The sequence below is a fragment of the Littorina saxatilis genome, linkage group LG2, assembly GCF_037325665.1.
Source record: "Littorina saxatilis isolate snail1 linkage group LG2, US_GU_Lsax_2.0, whole genome shotgun sequence".
Lineage (NCBI taxonomy): Eukaryota > Metazoa > Mollusca > Gastropoda > Littorinimorpha > Littorinidae > Littorina > Littorina saxatilis.
Window position 1 is genome coordinate 13820170 of NC_090246.1, and position 23224 is coordinate 13843393.

General features: G+C 42.3%; 1 protein-coding gene across 2 annotated transcripts in view; it reads right to left on the bottom strand.

Annotated features, from left to right (window-relative positions):
* Positions 1-23224, bottom strand: part of LOC138958246 (pneumococcal serine-rich repeat protein-like) — a gene marked incomplete in the record, with an annotated part of 119495 nt that overhangs the window by 17113 nt on the left and 79158 nt on the right. For both annotated transcript variants that reach the window (XM_070329360.1, XM_070329359.1), the window contains 7 exon segments: positions 263-396; positions 9436-9700; positions 10562-10634; positions 11061-11243; positions 11951-12160; positions 13072-13220; positions 15365-15475. In XM_070329360.1, coding sequence (XP_070185461.1) covers positions 263-396; positions 9436-9700; positions 10562-10634; positions 11061-11243; positions 11951-12160; positions 13072-13220; positions 15365-15475 — 1125 coding nt within the window.

Here is a 23224-nt window from a genome sequence, read left to right on the forward strand (position 1 = left end):
AAGTTCTGGTGGCAACCTCACTTGAGCTGGCTTTTATTGGCACAAACCCGCCCAAAGGAGGAGAATTTCAAGCCCTTATGATTTGTTTTCTTTGGACTGGCTCTTTGCAAAAAAAGAAAAGAAATAAAAGAAGAAAAAAAAACCACCAACAAAACCCACACACCACCACCAAAGAATACACCCTACAAAAAACACACTAAAAAAAAAAAAAGCCCAGCTCCTTAAAATGGAGACCACGATGACGTGTGCTCACGTGACTTACCCATTTCCGCTGCGTGTTCCTGCCTGACCTTGTCCAACTTGCTGTTGAGTTTGGACACCTCCTCCTGCAGCGTGGCGTACTCATGTTCCTTGCGTTGCACTTCCTTTAGTAGCTGGGCATTGGCTCGCTCCAAGCTTCAACACAATCACATCATACCATTGACAAATCATCGGCTCGCTCCAAGCTTCAACACAATCACATCATACCATTGACAAATCATCGGAATTTATTCAAGATGAGCTTAGGGTGTACAGTCGAACCTGTCTTAAACAACCTCCCAAAGGATCAACTAAAAGTGGTCTTTAAAAAGTGAATTATTAGTAAATAAAATAGGGCGGGGATGTAGCTCAGTCGGTAGCACGCTGGATTTGTATCCAGTTGGCCGCTGTCAGCGTGAGTTCGTCCCCACGTTCGGCGAGAGATTTATTTCTCAGAGTCAACTTTGTGTGCAGACTCTCCTCGGTGTCCGAACACCCCCGTGTGTACACGCAAGCACAAGACCAAGTGCGCACGAAAAAAATCCTGTAATCCATGTCAGAGTTCGGTGGGTTATAGAAACACGAAAATACCCAGCATGCTTCCTCCGAAAGCGGCGTATGGCTGCCTAAATGGCGGGGTAAAAACGGTCATACACGTAAAAGCCGTGGGAGTTTCAGCCCATGAACGAACAAACAAACAAAGTAAATAAAATAAACGTTTACTTTCAAAAAGCCGCTTAAAACAAAACAATCTCAACGGATCAAAGAAAAAAGGAAGGGAAGACAGATAGACGTCCACCACCCCTGTTCTTAAATAACAGCAATTTTGTCTATGCAGTAATGGCTGCACCGGCGATTCCGACAAAGCAGAAAGAAAAGCCTTGGAATGGTGCTTTAATCAAAGGTTCCAATCAATGGTAATTGGGGTCAGCCTCCAAGAGCAGTGGGCTGGTGCCAGATTAAGTGTACACCTGCTGTTAAAGCTCACCTGTGCACCCCCCCTCCCCCCTCATTCATCTCTTGCTCAGACGCTTATCCACTTGAAAGCTCCTCCTGTATCCTCCGAAACAAAACGTGCACTGAATAGGCCCTGACAGGTTTTATCTCGCAAAGTGTAAACATTAGAAATACATCAAGAAAGCCACAGGAGTTAAATCGTATGTGCATGAGGCTTTCAATAAGTTAATCCAAAACTGCTGTTTTTAAATTCTTTTTTCTTTCTTTTCGCCACCTTTTTACTCAAGACTTTATGCAAAGTGTACGTATTTTGTTGTAATTTCATCATGAGCGCACAATCAGTTTAGCTCCGAGCTTTTCTGTGTGGAATGTATTGTCAAACCTCCTAGTTAACTATCAGTATGCAAACAGAAAACGTCAAACACTTTTCAGCAGCGGAATGCAGCGTTTTCAGTTTATATTATGATTCAACACACATCTTCTCTTCCAGGCTTTCAGATCTAGAGTTCATAGTGAAATGTGCCAGTTTACCATCTCAGTTCAAGAAAACTGCTAAACAATTCTATGCAGCAGAATGTATGATGGGACTGATGCTGGATTACTCTCAGGGATACCTGTTTGGGATCATGGCTTTAATAGCGTATATATGTCGTGCCCAAATGCCAAGGGAGAAGAAAGAAAGGAAGAAAGGTAGAAAGTAAAGAAGCAAAGAAAGAAAGAAAGAAAGAAAGAAAGAAAGAAAGAAAGAAAGAAAAACAGAAAGAACGAGGAAAAAAGAATGAAAGAAAGAAGAAAGAAAGACAGAAAGAGAAAGAAAGAAAGAAAGAAAGAAAGAAAGAAAGAAGAAAGAAATACAGAGAGAAAGACAGAATGAAAGAATGAAAGAAAGAAAGAAAAATAAGGGAAAGAAATACAAAACAAAAGGTAGAAAGAAAGAACAAGTCGCGTAAGGCGAAATTACTACATTTAGTCAAGCTGTGGAACTCACAGAATGAAACTGAACGTAGTCCGCCGCTAGTGCAAAAGGCAGTGAAAGTGACGAGCCTGTTTGGCGCGGTAGCGGTTGCGCTGTGCTTCATAGCACGCTTTACTGTACCTCTCTTCGTTTTAACTTTCTGAGCGTGTTTTTAATCCAAACATATCATATCTATATGTTTTTGGAATCAGGAACCGACAAGAAATAAGATGAAATAGTTTTTAAAACGATTTCGGAAATTTAATTTTGATCATAATTTTTATATTTTTAATTTTCAGAGCTTGTTTTTAATCCAAATATAACATATTTATATGTTTTTGGAATCAGAAAATGATGAAGAATACGATGAACGTAAATTTGGATCGTTTTATAAACAAAACATTTTTTTTTACAATTTTCAGAGTTTTAATGACCAAAGTCATTAATTAATTTTTAAGCCACCAAACTGAAATGCAATACCGAAGTCCGGCCTTCGCCGAAGATTGCTTGGCCAAAATTTCAATCAATTTGATTGAAAAATGAGGGTGTGACAGTGCCGCCTCAACTTTTACATCAAAGACATTTATCGAAAAACAAAAAAAATGTCTGGGGATATCATTCCCAGGAACTCTGTCAAATTTCATAAAGATCGGTCCAGTAGTTTAGTCTGAATCGCTCTACACACACACAGACACACACACGCACACACACACACACACACACTCACACACACACACACACACACACATACACCACGACCCTCGTCTCGATTCCCCCTCTATGTTAAAACATTAGTCAAAACTTGACTAAATGTAAAAAAGAGAAAAAAAGGCACAAAAAAACAAAAGAAAAAACAAAAGACGAAAAATGAAAGAAAGAATTATGAATACAATTAACTAATTGTGGTTAGGTGTAGTCTCTTAATTGTGTAGGGGGATGGGACGTCTTGGCATTTAGCCCAAGATAAACATTCGTGGGATGTTTATTTGAAGGATCATCCTCAAGTAACCCACAAACACACTTCACTTTTGAAACGGTCTTTTACTTTAAATCTGACCATCGATGCCCACTGATAAAAGGGGAAAGCACTGGTACTTAAGTTTTGAAGTTGAAAATTCAGGTCCCTTGGTGACTGCTCAAACATTTCAAAACAGGTGGAAGACATTTATGTATTTGCCTACCCGTCCTTTACTGCCAAAGCCATTTCCTTTCCACCTACCCATGATCATAAATCAGTACGGTAAAGGGAAGTTTGTGATGCATGAATGCCCTTTGTTGTCTCACTGCTGACAAGCAATCTCCAGAGAGGTTATAACCTGGCTCCACTTGTCATGTTGGAACCAGACAATGACAAAAACCCATTCACAACTGTCGTTCGAAGTAGTAATAACAGCATCCGCTTTTAGCCAAAGCAGAAGAGCATATATATATATGTATAGTTGGATACCATGGGTTGACAACTCTCGCCATCAGTACCACCTGACCACTGATGAGACACAATAGTGTCGAAACACGTGTCTGGTCTAGGTACAAATACAATGGTCCTCCTCAGGACTAGATTATCTTGCGATACGTCCCCCACAAAGGGACTTTGCTCTGTAAATCTCGGTCCCCCTTGAGGAGGGTCTGATGCTCCCAATAGGCTGTCTGTGAAGGGATACTTATTTCTCTCTCTTTCTCTGCTAAGAGATTTTAACAAATCTCGGAAGAAAGTCTCTGCTGACTTTCAATTGTTTCTTTCATATGCCATTCTGTGTACCTTTCAAGGCAAACATGTTGATTGTTCTGTTTTACCGAAGACAAAACTTATAATTTCATCTATCTGTGTACCTAATCCAAAATCAAAGAGACTGCCAACGTTCCAAAACTCAGAATCAAAAAACAAGAAAGGTAGGTTGTTGGAACGTTTGTTATTGACAAAACAATACATTCACAATGTATTTCACTTTTATGTATTTTTTTTGTCATTACACTTTTGAAATGGTCTTTTACTTTAAGTCTGACCAGCGATGCCTATCGATAAAGGGGAGCGCACTGGTACTTTGAGTTTTAAAGTTGAAAATTTAGTTCCCTTGGCGACTGTATTGTTTTGTATTGTTGAGAATGTATTGTTTTGTCAATAACAAACGTTCCAAAAACCTACCTTTCTTGTTTTTTGATTTATCTTTGTACCTATTCTTTATTTTATTTTGTTTGTATTTATTCATTAAAAAAAAAAGTTGTCTGACGTTTTACTCAGCGATTTTCAATTGCAACCGCAGTTTTCTTTCAACAGCGAATCTTTGCATCTTCGAGTTACACATCTAAGAGTTCTGCCTTCATCTGTATTTGCTGAAGAACGTGTAATCTCGCCCTAAAAATTGTGGCCGTCGCCTTTTTGCCGCCTTGCTTCTTATCAGAAATATACAGTTGTGTTCGTTGTGTTCTACCATAAATGCCCGAGGCCACAGCGTTTTGTGACACAGATCGATAGGGCAGACCTGATAATGCAGCTCTGTGTCTGGGGCCACGACAGCTCATTGGCCCCCAAAACTGCAATTTACGACCCCGCGCGACCTGCAGAAAACCGAGATGACAAGAGGCTGCTGGGATAGCAACATCACGTGGCTGCTGAGCTTCCGGCTTAAAAAAAAGGTGGACAGGAAAGATGGAAGAGAGAGGCTTTGTGGTGGTGACAGCCGTATTGCGTAGCTGAATGGCTTCATTTTTCTGTCTGATGCCTGTGTTCGTCTCTGCTTTTCTTGTCTTCTTTTCTGAGTTAGATTGTTGCAGCGGACGTGTTTTGTTCGCTTCTTCCTTGGTTGTGCAAAGCACGGTTCGATTTGTCTGAACTGAAGCGTGTTTGTTACGGTTTGCAATAGTTAGATTGATGCAACGGACGTTGTTGTTGTGTTGCCTACTTTCTTGGTTGTACAAAGCACTGTTCGATTTGTCTGAACTGAAGCGTGTTTGTTTGTTACAGTTTACAGTTAGATTCCAGTTACATTGTTGTGTTCCCTTCTTCCTTGGTTGTGCAAAGCACGGTTCGATTTGTCTGAACTGATGCGTGTTTGTTTGTTGCAGTTTGCAATAGTTAGATGCAACGGACGTTGTTGTTGTGTTGCCTACTTTCTTGGTTGTGCAAAGCACGGTTCGATTTGTCTGAACTGAAGCGTGTTTGTTTGTTACAGTTTGCAGTTAGATTGATGCAACGGACGTTGATGTTGTGTTGCTTACTTTCTTGGTTGTACAAAGCACAGTTCGATATGTCTGATCTGAAGTGTGTTTATTTGCTACAGTTTGCGGATCGCGCTCTTGTTCGTGGCTCCTGTAATAGCAGGGATACAACTGCAGTATCTTTATGATATCATATAATAACGGAATGACAGAATTACTTACTTCAACAGGGCTCCCCATAGCGCGCGTCCCTGCGTCCTATACGCACAAGAAGCCGAAAACACGTACTAAAAATATATGGAGGGGGTCCCTGGACGCACTAAATTTTAAAAGAGCGGGTCCTAGGACGCACTAAATTTCTTTCATCGTGCGTACCGTAGATGCCATTTTCAGACTGCAATCGACACTTCGCAGTACACTATACGTGACCACAATGTTTTATAAGTACACTGAGACTTTTCGGCTTTTGGACCCTTGGGACCCTCTAAAATACTGCAGTGGGGGTCCATGGACCCTCAAAAATTTAAAAGTGGGGGTCCCGGGACGCACTAGGAGGGGCGTCCGTGGGGAGCACTGTTCAATAAGAAGCAAACTTCAAATCGGGCTTGATTACTCTGCACCAAACATAGGAAGCCATGGTACAACGACCGTGCTTACAGAAACTACAGTTACATTTTGATACTCCAGAAAGAAGGCTAAAACAGAACGTTTTTGAAAGTAAACGAATGATATAAGTTGAAGACACGTCCCTCTTGCAGAATTAGCTTCTCATTAGAGTTTTGTTTTAATGTGTGTTGTTGTTGAAGCGCTCAAGACGAAGTTTTGTTTGTCCTTCCAGAAAAAAAATAACCGCGCACTTACTGAAGGTAAGAAGATAGAACGCCGGCAAAATAACTCAGTCGAACGAAACAAACTGCAGAGTAGAGACAGGCGAATGGAGACAGAAGGGAACAACAATGGCAGGAATCTGAAGCGGATTATCTCCAGGAATCAGTCAAAGACAAAGAAAAGCGCTCTTGAGATTCCAGAGATTTGTGTGGAGCCGTGGCACTTGATGAGTTTCTTTACAGATGTGCGACCTGCTTCTCAAACTCTCTTAGTCTCTCACAGATTCTTGCTGAGTTTAAAATCATGGAACTTAACGAAAGTATGCGGAAACAAACTAGGAAACCGTTCATTTTACTCCGCTGAAAAGCCTAGCAGGACAATACAGTTTTTACTTAAAGAAATATTCAAACAATCATTTTCCAAGAATCTCTCTGTGTCTCTCTGTGTCTGTGTCTCTCTGTCTCTCTCTGTCTCTGTCTCTCTCTGTCTCTCTCTCTCTCTTCCTTTCTGTCTCTTTTTGTCTCTTCTTTTCCCTCTGTGTCTGCCTCTGTCTGTCTATCTCCCTGTCGGTACTCCTGTCTATCTGTTTGTTTGTTTGTCTGTCTATCCGTCTGTATGTCTGTGTGGATAGATGGATGGCTGCATCTCCCTCTCTGTTGCACTTTTTCTCTAGAAAGGGCAGCCACAGACAACCGCCTTAAAGCAACGTTAGCAGGTCAGCAGGGGGTAGAGGAAGCTTTTACATTTCGCTTTCAACGCCTCCCTTGTAAGATACACTTTTAAAAAAAGAGTTAAGGATCGGTTGAAAAAACGGATCTAATTATAAAAAATTGCCAACAAATTAAACATCGACATAATAATTAAAATATTAATGTGTTTGAATTAACAAATGAAGAATGAGTCTTGACCTAGAATTTTGTTTGGCTGGCAGAGTTATTTCCCTTTGTGGGACTTCTCAAAAGCTTCTGCATTTTGGAAGAAAAAGGGTGTTTTTTATAGCCCCATGAAATTTGCGGAATGCATGCCAGAGCAAAAGGCTGTGATGCACGTGCTACAACAGGATCCTGGCTATGAACATCGCTCACCAGCTTGTGATTAAAGGTTGACACGCTGACACAATTATGCACAGTAGCAACATGCCCCCACGAAGAAAACTGCGCGATTTGGATAGAGGAAGAGCAATAGCATGGCTACAAGACGGTGTTGCTGCCAAGCAAGTGGCCCAGAGGCTTGCAGTGGCTCCCTTTGTCGTCATCAGACTAAAACAGAGATTCCACGCAACTGGAAGAGTGCAGGAGCGACAACGTTCTGGTCGGCCCAGAGTCACCACACAAAGAGAGGATCGCTTCATTCAGAGGCAGGCCATGCAACAAAGAATGGCTACGGCAAACAACATTAGGCAACGCCTACAAGCTACCACCAACACTGTTGTTAGTGGTCAGACGATCCGAAACCGCTTACACAACTTTGGCTTGCGTGCAAGGCGTCCAGTCCGTAGAACAACCCTGACTGCTTATCACCGAGCAGCTCACCGAGCCTGGTGCACTCAACATGTGAGGTGGCAACGTCAGCAGCGGGCTCAGGTGTTGTTTACAGATGAGTCCCGCTTTTGCTTGGAACCTGCTGATGGTCGCTTCCGAGTGTGGAGGCATCGCGGAGAGCGCTTCGCAGAAGGCGCTGTTCTGGAACGACAGCGTTTTGGCGGACTGGCTCTGTGATGGTCTGGGGAGGGATCAGCACACGTCTAAGGACACCTCTGTACCATGTAGTGGGCAACTTGACCGGTGTCCGCTACCAGAATGAGATCCTGCAATCCCTGGTCGTTCCAGCCCTCCAAGCGATCGGCCCTCGTGCGATTCTTCAGGATGACAACGCACCTCCCCATCGCTCTGCAGCTGTAAACACCTTCATCCAGCAGGCCAGGGTCAACAGGATGCTGTGGCCAGCCAACAGCCCGGACCTGAACCCCATAGCGTACATGTGGGACGAGCTTTGTCGTCGGGTACAGCAACATCACCCTCCTCCTGCCAATCTGGGTCAACTGCTGCAATGGCTCCAGCAGGAGTGGAATGGAGTTCCCAGAGCATTCATATGCAAACTGATCCACTCCATGCGCCAACGATGTGTTGAATGCCTGGCACACAACGGAGGGCACACGCGTTGTTGACACTTATTGATTCACATTGTTGTGAATTCCATTTTCGAGGGTTGTCACGTTTGACACACTCTAGCTAAATTGTCGCTGCCGCGTTCGATCTTTGCTTTGTTTGTCATTACTTCTTGGTTGTTCAATTATATAATTTTAAAAAAATGAAAGAATTCGGTCTTGTCTGTTTTGTGTGGCGTGCTTGTAAAAAAGTGATTCTTAATTTTGTTTGAAGAGTGTAAGTACAAGCATTCCAACAAAAACAAAAATAGCCCCAGGCTACTGCTTTTTGTTTTAAGAAGGCAAAGTATGCTGAAAAATGGTTGGTCGCAGATTTGAAGACCTTCGTCAATTTCTGGTACCATACAAAACAGAAAGTGTAGATTTTAACTCTACGGAATGTGTTGCCTTTTACTGGTCTCTCTCGCTGAGGTTATAATCTTGGCTGTTTAAAATGTTTCTTCGAGAATTTGGAGTAGAACCTGACAAAAACTTGGAGCCCTTCTTTTCCTTCTCTACGCACAAAATTAACATCAATTCAACACATTCACACGCATGCACGCACTCATACACATGAGAGAGTGCGTGTGAGAGAGCGAGAGAGAGAGAGAGAGAGAGAGAGAGAGAGAGAGAGAGAGAGAGAGAGAGAGAGAGAGAGAGAGAGAGAGAGAGAGAGAGAGATTGATTGATTGATTAAACTTTATTACAGAAGGATGGAGATTTTAGGCGTTGCCTAGTCTTACAATCTGTCCTTGAGAGAGAGAGAGAGAGAGAGAGAGAGAGAGAGAGAGAGAGAGAGAGAGAGAGAGAGAGAGAGAGAGAGAGAGAGAGAGAGAGAGAGAGAGAGAGAGAGAGAGAGAGAGAGAGGGATGGATGGATGGATGTTTTATTGTTCTAATCAATGAGTTGATTTTGACATGAGAGAGTGCGTGTGAGAGAGCGTGAGAGAGCGAGAGCGAGAGAGAGAGAGAGAGAGAGAGAGAGAGAGAGAGACTAGAGAGAGAGAGAGAGAGAGAGCGAGAGAGAGAGCGAGATAGAGAAAGAGAGAGAGAGAGAGAGAGACAGACAGACAGACAGACAGACAGACAGACACACACACACACACACACACACACACATACACAGACTGAGACATACAGAAAGACTAACTAACCTGGCGATGTTGGACTTGGTGAGACTTTCATCCGTCACACTCGTGTTGTCGTCACCGTAACTGACGTCAGACGTCTTCTCCACGGGAGAGCGATCTTCCGGCGACTCGGGAAGACAGGGATGCAAGGTCAAAGGTGGAGGTCGACTGTCTTTCCTCCGGTCACCCTCCTGTCCCTGGTGGGTGCCATCGTGGGTGGGGCCCAAAGAGAAAGATGGCGGAGCGGTCGTAGGTTGTGGAGAAGGAGTACCCGCATCCGAGGACAACCCTTAAAAACAATAGAGTTCAAAATAATACAATAGAACACAATGCAATACAATACAATCTCTGGGTCCAATAATTCAATAGAAAACAACACAATACCATACATTCCTTGGGTCCCATAATGCAATGGAAACAATGCAATGCAATGCAATGCATTCCTTGGGTCCCATATCAAACAATAGACAAAAATGAAATACAATACAATGTGTGGGTCCAATAATTCAACAGAAAACAATACAATACAATACATTTCTTGGGTCCCAAACTATAACAGGAAACAATGCAATACGATACAATCCCTGGGTCTCAACCTCAGTGGGTTCGAAAGTGAAGGTAGGGGAGCTGCAATAGGTTATGGAGGAGAACCCGCCTCAGTGGACAATCCTTAAAACATTAAAGCATTCCATAAGTCCTATCTTGGCTGGTTGGGTGTTGGGTTTTAACGTCCTTTCAATGTATTTGGCTTTGCGGGACCTTTTAAAATGTGCTTCCTGTCATAGTCTGCATGGTGGTATCCGTGTCTGATACTATTTCACATTTAGGTCAATAACAGTAAGATGCGGAGGGTTCTAGATAGCGTGTTTTTTTGTGTGTGGTTTTGTTTACACACTTGAGGGTTACATTTTGATGTCATGTTTTAACGATTACTGTTAACCAATATCGAACCAAGGAAACATTAATCAAACGTTAACTAACCGTGTGTATGATAACTGTGATGCCTTCCAAGGCTAAAACACTAAAATAGAAAATTTTAAGTTCTTGCCTGATTCCGGAATGGCCAGGGATCCTTAATATAACCGTTATCATGCTATTTGTGATGTCCTTTGAGCCAAAAACACCACTGTAAAGTTTAATTAAATCTTGCCTGATTCCGGAATGGCCAGGGGTCCTTTCATCTGTTCCCACTCGTGGAGTTTCTTCTTGAAGTCAGCCGTCACCTTGGATCAAACAGAATATTCATCCAATACTTCAGCATTGTGACATGTGTACAAATATTATACCGTATTCGTAGTTTTGACCAAACATATGGTATTTTACACAGATCGAGACAGCTAGTGGTTGAGGTGAATAATGATTGTCGAGGAGAGAAAAGAAACAAGTCGCATTAAGCAATGTTGAAACATTCAGTCAACCTGCCAGCCTGAAAGTAAAAGATCGACTCTGAAAACCTGTCGAGACCACTAAAACCTGGCTAGCAGAAACCGGTAAACCGGGACGGGTCGAGCTGGTCTCGGCTAAGCATGCCAACATAAGACCACATTTGGAATAAAACTTGACCAAACGTAAAAAGAAAAACAATTTAACAAAAATTGTTACTCAATTCACCTGTAGTTCAAACCACCGCTGGCAATTAATAGACTCACCTTGTACTGGGCCAGTGCGTCCTGGGCGGGGGTGGGTGAGGAGGGGGTAGGGCTGCTGGGGCTGGAAGGTGGTTCGCTGTCAGCCTGACTCAGTCGTCCCTTCATGCGTTCCAGTTTAGCCTGCTTTTCCATGGCGCGTTGTCGCTCCTTCTCGATCCGAACCTTCTCTTTTTCCAGCTTCACCTGGTACAGATTTGAAAAATCGACGGTAGTAACGGTAGTTTGTTGGGTTTTTAACGTCTCTTCAACCTAGCTGGCTATGTGTGATCAGTCAGTGTCAGTGATGATAGATCAGGCATGATCTAACTTCTCGACTGTGGCACGATTCTTTGAGGCGTAATAAAGTGTTCGATGCTAACCAGGTCGTACTGTGTTATATAGGACAGAAAATCATCTATCTACCTTTTAAACATAGAAGAAAAAAACCATGTTTGCACATCAATACCTTAGCTTGCTCTTGACGATTGAAGACGATGCTAATCGTAAATTTAGGTAAAAAATAGTTTTGGTCAAGATCTATTGAGCGACCAACAAAGAAAGAAATTCTTGGGCCGTACAGCGGGGGAAGACGCATGGAACACTTATATCCACCAGTAAACACCCCACTTGATGCCTTGTCTGTTCTCTAAACATTTCACTTTATTTAGAGCGTGAGGCACTATAATGTGAACAGTGTTTTAAACAGTGTTTTAAACACCACCAACATCGAGAATTGTTCTGCTATTTTTCTACAGGCACTTTTTTTGTTTTGTTTCTCAAGGTTTGAAAAATTTCGATTAATGGAAAAACAGTTCAGCAACAATTGCACAAAATATATTTCAAAAACTTCTGATCTATGCATGCATAGTGCTTAGAAATTCAACCGGTAGAGAAATCACACTCAAACTCACCTGTTCTCTTTCCACCTTCTGCATCTCCCTCTCCCTCGCTTTCTCCAATCGATCCCTCTCCTTCTCCTCACGTGACTTTTTGCTGCGGGACTTCTCCTCCTTCTCCTTCCGGCTCCGGTTTTTCTGCTCCATTTCCGGCGTGGTGGGTCTTCGAAACTTCCGGCGCTCCCACTCCGTCAATTTCCGGCTGAAGGATTCGCTGATTCGGCGCTGCGGTATGCAATAAATACAAGGTATGAGAGGAATTTCTTCAAGTTTTTGGTAGTTCTACTCACTGTAATACAAGAGGTGCGGAAAGAACAGAATGGTATCGTCTGAATGTCTGACTGCTTAATTATGGAAATGGTTATCGAAACAAAATGTTATTTATATTATCAAATCTGTAACAATTTTGAAGTCTGAGGCGTCAAATAGTACCGCGTTGGACGAAATACTGTCGACAATGTTTTCATTTCTAGTATGTTTCGATGTCGTAACCAGAAAAAGGATAAAGTGCAGAAGTCTGACCTTGAAACCACATTGCAAATCAGTAAAAGGTCCAATTCTCAAGAGCTTGTAGAGAGAAGCTAACGTATACGACAGAGACAAATAGAAACAATGATAATGCCAGGGTTAAAGTGAATGACAGTAATGTCAATTTATTTTCACGTTTTCACTCTAAATCGAAGTGTTCCACTTTTGAACACATTTCTGAAACAAGCTTGGAACAGTTTGGGACATAGTACATAGTTATACTGGCAACAGTAAAACACAGTCTTCCCTATAGTGCTCAAATGAACGCTTGTGAACATTATGTGTTCATTGTGTGTGCTTCTTTTGCTAATGGGACTATATACTATGACTATGTCGCAAAGTGTTCAAAACTTGTTACAGAAATGTGTTCAAAAGAGGAATACTTCTGTTTAAAAAGCACAAAAGTATGTCGCAAAGTGTTAAAATGTTGTTACAGACATGGGTCCAAAATTTGATACAGACATGTGTTAAAAAGTGGCATACATGTATTTCTGTTAAGAATGCACAAAATGATGTCGCAAAGTGTTCAAAACTTGTTACAGAAATGGACATTTGTTCAAAGTTCTCTGTTTAAAGTGCACACAATTGCCCGAAACATATATACTGACCTGAAGTTCCTCCACGTTTGCAGCGGGCCCCAGCAGTTCTATGGGGGAGAGCTCTGTGGTAGCTGAAGGGGAGATACCAGGACTTGTGCCCTCCGCTCCTCCCAGTGAGACCTCGCCTGACGCTAAGCTTGGGTAGCTTTGTGATGCACCTGGGAAATGGATACAGAATACGAAATACAGAATTGCTGGGAAATGGATACAGAATACGAAATACAGAATTGTTTTTGCCCGAGTTTGTGAATTTAACCCTGACATGTTTATTCAATCCAGCAAGGCACACCAAACCACAAGCACGTATAGACCGAATCAAAGATATACATACACAATGATTATCAACATCATCAATCTATGACTTCCTCTCGTGCCGTTATTCGCAACACACATTTTTGAACACTGGAAAGAAAGTATATTGATTACATAATTTTATTTTAAATTTTATAATATTCAGCGATGTTTTGGGAGGCTGTGAAAGGTCTGTCTCTGAGCTGAGAAACAAAGGGACGTAAGCGCCGAAAAGGCTTACGGCATGTGCAACAAGAGTGAGTGAGAGTTACGCGAAACCAATCTCCCGGCACCTGAGAGAATAACTCCCATTGAAATGAACATGCGACTTTCATCGTCGATGTGTTAAGATTCTGATTCTGAGCTGTACAAAAAAGTTATTGCGGCTGCATCTTCTTGCGACCTTTTGCTTCTGTTTCGAATACGTTCATTTTTTGTTTGTTTGTTAATCTCATAATCATGAAGAGTAGGTAGAGTAAACAACCAAGGAGATGCCAACTTGACAGCATGAGGCGTAAACAAGAAAATAAAAGTCCTTATAATAGTTCAGCAATCCAATGACCAAACAAGAGAGGGGATGGTGTGATGAAACGACGATAAACCGAAATAGTCGATAATAAACAAGACCCGTTTGCAGGCCTGTTCAAACACAATTATCATCAGCAGAACGTCATATTGTTCAATAAATCACCCCAAACATCCCATAACTTCGTTCTTGTCTTCCGTGATTGAGGCTTTCAGCTGATCTATGTAGCAGGGCAGTCTACTACTACATGCAAGCTTTGATTCCCGTGTCGAAAAACTGCTCTTTTTCCACGCGACTGATTATCATACACGACCTTTGCAAGCGATCATCGGTAAATGATCACCAGCACGACAACATTAGCATCTCAAAACACGGTAATCTGAGATTTGTAGCAAGGCTGGCAAAAGACAGAATCGATAGCTTGACTGGCAAGATAATACTAGGGTTGTTGGGGTTAGATTACAAGATTGGACGTGATGGGTGGTTTGTCCGACAGCCTCATAGTGCCGATGATTCTTGGTCACGAGAGTGTAATAACAACGAAAAACATGAATGGTTAGTAAATGGAACAAATAAGTTTTTGACAAAACAAAACATTCACAATTAACTAATCATTCTTGTTTTGTATGGTTTTGAATTTTGGAACGTCCGCAGTCTATTTGTTGTTGTTGTTGTTGTTGTTGTTATAATAATATCTATTTCAAGTAGTTTTCTTGGAACAAACGCTTATGCCACAACATCTGGGTCTCAATTTGACGCATGTTTTCAGGAACAAAGGTCGTAATAATACACATACAAATAAAATATACAAAGTATTGGTTTGTTTGTTTGTTTGTTTGTTTGCTTAACGCCCAGCTGACCACGAAGGGCCATATCAGGGCGGTGCTGCTTTGACATTTAACGTGCGCCACACACAAGACAGAAGTCGCAGCACAGGCTTCATGTCTCACCCAGTCACCTTATTCTGACACCGGACCAACCAGTCCTAGCACTAACCCCATAATGCCAGACGCCAGGCGGAGCAGCCACTAGATTGCCAATTTTAAAGTCTTAGGTATGACCCGGCCGGGGTTCGAACTCACGACCTTCCGATCACGGGGCGGACGCCTTACCACCAGGCCAACCGTGCCGGTCAAAGTATTGGTAAAGCGTCCTGTCAGAACCAGCATATTGACTTTAGCTGTCTCATATCATGAAAAGCATCCGTCGTGAATGTAACTTTTACTCTCTGATTCAATCACAAGCAGAAGAATTTGCAAGGATTTTACAAATAAGTAAAGACACAAAACTCCTCAGACATTACTTTCCCTTCTGTGCAAAAACATCTTACCTTGACAGCTTTCCTCAATTTACTGTTGCCCCACAAAAACACCACACCACCCATAAATCTGTCCTTTTCAAGGCTTCTGCTCAAACAACAAGAAAACTAAAACACAAAAACTCCATTTTACAAGTCCAAGTAAAAGGCCGTAAGTCATGCCTCACCTTTAGATCTTGGCCTGTCAGCCTCCAAATTCTGTGAAGATAGGAGCTCCTGTGTTTCGGCGCCAAAGCTGTCTACGCCTGGAACCTCGCCTTCAGTCTCTGTAGTTGTAGCTGAAACACAGAGAAAGGAAACCCTTTGAGTTATGCATTCATGTTGCTGGAACACAGCGATAATCAACTCCCCAAGTTATGTATCCTTGTCGCTCAAACACAGAGAGCAAGTAAACCTTTTGAGTTATGCATCCTTGTAGCTCAAACACAGAACAAGTAAACCTTTTGAGTTACGCATCATTGTAGCTCAAACACAGAACAAGTAAACCTTTTGAGTTACGCATCATTGTAGCTCAAACACAGAGCAAGGAAAACCCTTTGAGTTATGCATTCTTGTAGCTCAAACACAGGGCAAGGAAAACCCTTTGAGTTATGCATCCTTTTAGCTCAAACCCGGAACAAAATAAACATTTTGTTATGCTCAGCTGTCATTCGCCGTCAGAAACCCCTAATACCTGTCCTACTCATGTAGGTATGAACATGTCGGAAAATATTTTCGCACGTGAAAACCGCGATCGTTGTCACTGTGCGGTTGTATATGATGAGCATGAAGATTTAGAGGCTCTAACGACACTGACTTGACGTTATTGGCTTTGAACAGAATCATTTGATAAGAGAGAGAAGAGAATAACGAGGACGATGAATAAGTTTATGACGCTGATGATAATATTACTGACAATGACGTTGTTGATGATGACGACGACGAAGACTATGGCGATGATGATGGTGATGATGATGGCGACGACGATGACAATAATGTTCAAGATGAAGGTAATGATGAAGATATTGATAATGATGATCGTGATTATAATGCCGCTACTGCTTATAATGATAATGATGAAGTACCACGCAAAGTAGCACATGACAATAAGAGCAACGAAGATCATTTTAAAAATGTGTTCCTACAAAGCAATTAGGTACTCTTCACAAAAACGCGAGTATGAAGATGAGACTGCAGAATTCAAAATGGCCCATAAATATGTGTTTTTGAGAACGGAAACGTTATCGACAAGTTTGATAAAAGAAACAGCAGCCGCATTTAACTCATGCATAGACATCATTATACTTTCAAACACCCAGATCCTTGACTTACGCGGAAAAGATTAAGCAAGAGATGCAATGAAAACAGAGCCTACTGTGTGAATATCACATTGACTCATATGAAACTGTTGTGCATGAAACGATAGCAACTTACAGAAGTAGAAATTTATTTCATAACACTTCAAGATAGCTAGAAAACTGAATCACCCGTTAAAACGGCATTATTTAGATTAAGCCCCGTCTGAGCTTCGTCGGAACATACAAAATGTTTCTTTCTTTCTTTATTTGGTGTTTAACGTCGTTTTCAACCACGAAGGTTATATCGCGACGAATACAAAATGTGTACTCTTCTTTTAGAAAAGCTCGTCATTTAATTTCAACGATATCTGGAATATGCCTTGGATATAATATTATAAGTTCCATTTCTCGTAGTTTACCGAGGCAAACAGTTCATCGTGATTTTTTTCTTTTGTTTTCTTAAGGCTAAGTAACCTTGACAAATTCAAGTGAAAAAAGACAATTCTTGTCTGATTCTGCTGCAGAAAGATAAACCAAAATGCCCAACCAAGAAGGACTGTTAGTACGCTATTAATGAAAGCACCGTCTGAAGGCAAACCAGCGGAAGTAACAAATGCACCACATATAAACCAAGAGCAAGGAATCTCCGTCGATACACATTCTAATCACAGTGCTCCACGAAGAAAACTTTCGTCAACCTGCGACATTAATCACAAACCTTATAACAGTGCTTTAACGCACGATTTTGACAACGCTGGATCAAAACCCAAAACGAAAGCCAAACACTGGAACAAATCACCAACGCAAAATCACGAAGAATGCCAAGAGACTTTTTTGTCTGAGGAAGTGACTAACCAAGGAAGTCTTATCGCCAACCATTCTAAGAACGGCAGCCAGGCCTTGTGATGCCCAAAAGGCAGTCAGACAAAAAATGAAGGAAGAAAGAAAAAGGGAGATTAAAAGGAAGGAAAGAAGAAAGAAAAAACGCCATTTTAAATCTCTCGTCTCCAGCAGGGAGCGTGACACGTCCTTTCTCCTGACTCGCCAAATAAACTGGGAAGCCATTTTCTTTCAGCCATGTTATTTCTTGGCTTTGCCCCCTCATCACTCGCTTTCCTCATTTTTACCTGGCATCAAGCTCCTGCCTCCCCACCCCCTCCCTCCCTCCCTTCAAAGGCACAACCCTTCAAGTGAAAACTCACCATTGTGTGGCTCACCATCTAAGATTTGTCCAGGCGGCTTTTACAAAGTCTTTGGGTAAGAATATTTCTTAACTTTGACCAAAATCAACATCCCTTATATTTCCTGCGAAAAGTGAGAATTTTTAAAATGAATACATTTCAAACATTGCCACTGGTGATAAGACGCGTTTAAAAGTGGAGGGGTGATCTTATCCCATATAATACATACCTGGGCATGTCTGAAACAGGGAAGGATTGTGTCTTTAACTTCAATCTGTGCACTGAACACCTTGAACCGAGAGACTGGGGCGGGGAGGGAAGAGAAGAAAACAAACGTCAAGTGGAAGGCTAATCAAGGTGGAAAGAAAAGTCAGGTAGGAACCACAGGTATGTATACAGTGCAGGGTTGGTAGAGATAGGCGATGGGTTAAAAGAGTGAGTGAGTGAGTGCGTGCGTGAGTGAGTGAGATTGCATACATTAGTACAATCATGTGCCTTTCAGAAAGCAAAACCGTGTGCGTGTGTGTGTTTGTGTACGCGCGAGCGCGCGTGTGTTTTTGTGTATGTGTGTGTATGTATGTCCGTGCGTGCATGCGTAGGTCCGTGCGTGAGTGCGCGAGTGCGTGCATGAGTGTGTTTCTTTCTGTGTTTGGGTGTCTGCGTCTGTGGTTGTGAGCGCGTGGATACTCGTGTACATCTAGTACATATACAGAGAAGTTGATAGTGTCCAGGTCTCGAGCTAAAAAGTCCTGCAGTGTGTTTCCTATTAAGGACTGACTTTATTATTTCGCTACAAAATGATAGTGGCATATCGTATGATGACTTTTATAACGGCCAGACGATGCAAGGGTCTACAACTCCAGCCGTGTCTCTTTATGATCGGCTGCAAATTTTACTTAAAATCTGTAACCGCCCGACACTGCATAGCAATTGTCCTTGTTTTTTTTAAGGACAGTAACATTTTGAGTCCGTGAGTCTATTTATGATCATCCGTTTAAAACAACATGCGTGACGGGCGCAGTGGCGGGGTGGTCAGACGTCGGCCTCTTAATCGGAAGGTCGTGAGTTCGAATCCCGGCCGCCGCCGCCTGGTGAGTTAAGGGTGGACATTTTTCCGATCTCCCAGGTCAACTTATGTGCAGACATGTTAGTGCCTTATCCCCCTTCGTGTGTACGCACAAGACCAAGTGCGCACGGAAAATATCCTGTAAACCACGTCAGAGTTCGGTGGGTTATAGAAACACGAAAATACCCAGCATGCTTCCCCCGAAATCGGCGTATGCTGCCTGAATGGCGGGGTAAAAATAGTCATACACGTAAACACCCAGTCATGCAAAAACATGAGTGAACGTGGGAGTTTCAGCCCATGAACGAAGAAGAAGAAGAAGAAGACAACATGCGTGAACGTGCATTGATGCAAACCCACCTTCTCAGTCATTCCACATGTAACCGAGTGCAAAATGTAACCTACCCTGCTCGCGGGACCAAATGTAACTTTATCTCCAAACTCAAACAATCAAAACAAACTGACACAGGTTAAATTACCAGGTTATTTTATTTCCATATGATGGTGAGGGGAAATGTGTGGGAAAACAGGGGTTTACCTTCCATACAAAACTTCCAATGTGTTCTACTCTCTAAAACTAAAACAAACCAAAACAATACTCTAAATCCTCACTCTAGAACTATACTCCAGAACTATACTCTAGAACTATACTCCAGATCCTCACTCTAGAACTATAGTCTAAAAAATCAAAAGACCCGATGAAACTCTAATCTAAACAAACGAAGTCTAAAAAAACAACCTAAAAACAATCACCCAAAAAACCAATCTAACAAAACCTAATTAAAACCTCGTCTCCTGAACCTAACTGAAACCCCGTCTACTGAACCTAACTGAAACCCCGCCTACTGAACCCCGTCTACTAAAATCCAACTGAAATCTAACTGAACCCCTCAGGGCCCTCTAACAAAACTCCGTCGCAGATTCCGCCATTCTGTAAATCACAGAATGCACGTCATAAGCATACATAAACAACTCAACAATTTCAACCACCACAAACTAAATCCTTTAACAACAACAAAACACATCATTCCTTCCAAATAACATGCCTACAATACAGTTATCTCAAACACTCAAACGGTTTTCTTAAACATTCAATAAACAAACATTTTCCCGAACATTCAACTCACAAAACAATCTACTTGAACATTCAAATAAATCCTCCCAAAGCAAGTCACAACCCGCATACTTTAACGCTGTGTTACCCATTATATAAAAAGAATAGCATATAAATAACATACCCGTCTCAACAAAGTCTCATTACTGTTCCCTTTCTGCTCGTAGCAAACCTGCCACGCGACCGCTCACTGGACACGTCTGTTCTGTTCGAAGCACCAGCGAAAAGTAAATGCCCCAACCCACAACATCCCACGTGCCTACGTCACAAGGTTAAAACAAATTCAACTCAGAGGGGTGTCGTGTACCGAAAAGCGATCATTTTACCTATGCAAATTAAAGGATCGGCTCTTCCGCCAGACCATTTCAATACAGACAAAACACAGTCTCGGAAACCTTAGTGGATCCCCGATAGTACAGGTTTAAGTCCTCGATAGCACAGAGGTACCACCAGTTCACGAGTCCAAACGGATGCGCAAAAGTACATGTGTACCGTAACTGTCGCTCAGTCACAAGCTCACACACACGATTGATCAGCCTACGTTCTGGGTCAAAAGCAAAGCACACAGATTCAACGCAATAAGCACGTGCATCACACACCACACTGTCTCCACGCTACAAGAATACGGGACTTCCTCGTTCGTGACCAAGACCAGAATCGACTCAGGCAATATTGAACTTGGCACCAAATATCACAACTCGTAGCTGGGGTCAGGAAAACGGAGGGGATGGGTGGGATGATGCGAGGTTGTAGGTGGGGCAATTCCTTGGTCTCTCTCCTCTCTCTCTTCCCTCACCAATGTGCGTATTTGTAAAACGTGATTGCTAAACAAATGAAAGTGAGGGTGGAGGTTTGGGGAGATGCTACAAGACCCCCTTGACCTTTACCACTTCCTACCCCCCCTCTGCACCCCCTTTACCGTTTCTTATTCTTCCCCCTCTGCCCCCCCCCCCCCAACCCCCCTCTAAACCTAAGAAGTGTGATGGCTAAACGAATGAAAGTAAGAGGAGGGAGAAGGGTGGAGGTTAAGGGGGGGGGGGGGGATTCAAGAAAATCCCTTGGCCTTTACCCCCTATCATCCCTCCCCTCTGCCCCGCCTCCCTCCCTCCCTCCCGTCTAACCCCAAGAAGTGTGAGTATTTGTAAAGGTGATGGCTAAACAGACAAGAATCCCCGGAAACCAGGACGGAGCACGAAGCGTGCCAGACTGTTGTCAAAATTAAATATTTGCCCTGGCTTCCAGCGAATTGATGAGGCTGGGAGAGCAGAGAGAAAAAAACAAAGGGAGATAAAAACGAAGCAGGAAGCTCGCGGCCAACTCTCAGAAAGCTTGCTGTAGGGAAATGGCTCGTGATGGAAGCTGAACAGAGCCCTTGAGAAAACAGGGCGCTATGGAACAAAACTTGACAGGGATCCACTTCTTAAAGTAACCTTCCATCTCTCATGAGTACCGCCCCAGACCTGTCCCTACTTTTAGATGGGCAAAAAGCATCACTACACTTGTAGGAAGGGCTCCTAATATGGACCGGCTCATAATATGGACCACCTCTAGTTCTGACAAACTAGCGGCGCCAGAGCGCTCAAAACAATTTCATTCGCTGTATTCACCCTCTCTGGGTAACTTGCACATGTCAAAACAGTTGCAGAAACACAAACCTCAAAACCGTTAGGCTTTTTCTCTTTTTTTCACTTTTGGCAGCGCTCACTCTAAATTTGCCGCCTAAAACGGACTCGTTTCTGTCCACAGCCAAAGCTTTTATCACACAAAACGAGCTATATATGACAGCTAAGACTGTATTTGTTACATTTTAGCAGTGTTGACCCCGAGTTTCTACTGCACACACAAAATAATAGCAACATCTCAAAGTATGTGTGAGTCCCCTAATATGGACCACCTTAAACAAATCAAAGACAATAAAAGCTAAAGGCTATTTTCATTAATTCATTAAGAAGCTTGCTGAAAATAACCTATAACAAGCCCTCGAGATATCAAAAATATATAACAAATAGTCTTCTTTTCGTGGAAGTTGATAATTTCACTTATTTTCACTATGTTTTTGATAAGCTTCTTTAGTTTCCTGGTGTGCTTCAAATATTGCTCTCATCAACCCAAAACAGATAAATCTAAAGTCTGACTTGCACACTAAGTTGTATCATGTTATTTTGAAGTATTGGGGGCTTTTTACAGTGATTCGTGAAGGCCTCTCCACTGGTCAATATTAGGCGCCCAGGCTCCTAATATGGACCATTTGTGATTTTTTTCTGTATTTAATTTTTGCTGATTGTCTATCAAAGCTATTTTACTCCAATTAAGCCTAACGGTTAACCTAAGAGAGAAGGACTACCAAACACAAAATGAAACTTCTTCGCAAGAAAACAAGCTAGTTATCAGCATGAAACAAAAAGCGGTCCATATTAGGAGCCCTTCCCCTACACACACCACCAATCAGCGGCACGGTTGCTTTCTGTACAAAAACATGGAATGATGTTTTTGCGGAATGTTTTTCTCGGAAGAACTTGATTCAGAAAAAAAACCACAACAATAACATTGGAAGCAGCCAGGCTGGTCAAAGTGGAAGGGTGGTCTTATTCCATGCAAAAGCGTGTGCAGATATGTGGTGGTGTGTACGATAGTTCAACGGGAAGGAATGAATCTTTAACCCTATCTATTTTCCCAGAGAAATGCTGAGTGAAAATGTAACAAGTTTGCCCTGAAATAGGAACTAGCCTGTAGAAAAGCATCAGCGTATACTAAATGCAGCATTATTTGAAATAATCAACGCCGAATAGACGTCTTGAGTCTGACGTCATTTTTGCAGTACATTTTCATGTTGAAACATGTCCACTCTGCACATAAAGCACATAGCCATGGGAATTGAAAAAAATAAAAAAGGCTGACAAGTAATTATAATCGAAGAAGCAAAGCGTCACATCGACTGCGCGAAGCATATGCCCCCCCCCCCCCCACCCCCGAATTTGTTTTCTACAAAGAACCCAAATGCTGAAATTTGGTGTCATCTTAGCTCCAAGTGAACCATTAAATTAAGGTTTTAGAACCATGTGTGCCTCCCACATCTATTTTCTCGGCGGAACAACAAAACATTCGGCGGAAATGTGCCTTTCGGCGGACAATTCCCATGCCTGAAAGCAGTCATTCTGCTGATGCTTGATACGTAATCACGTAGCAGGTTGTTCTTATCCCATACAACGGCCTCAACAGATTCCTGGTGGCTAACATACTCGCTAACACAAGAAGGAAGCAAACTTACAGATTCCTGGTGGTTAACATACTCGCTAACACAAGAAGGAAGCAAACTTACAGATTCCTGGTGGTTAACATACTCGCTAACACAAGAAGGAAGCAAACTTTGAGTAAAGTGTGCTTCTTCT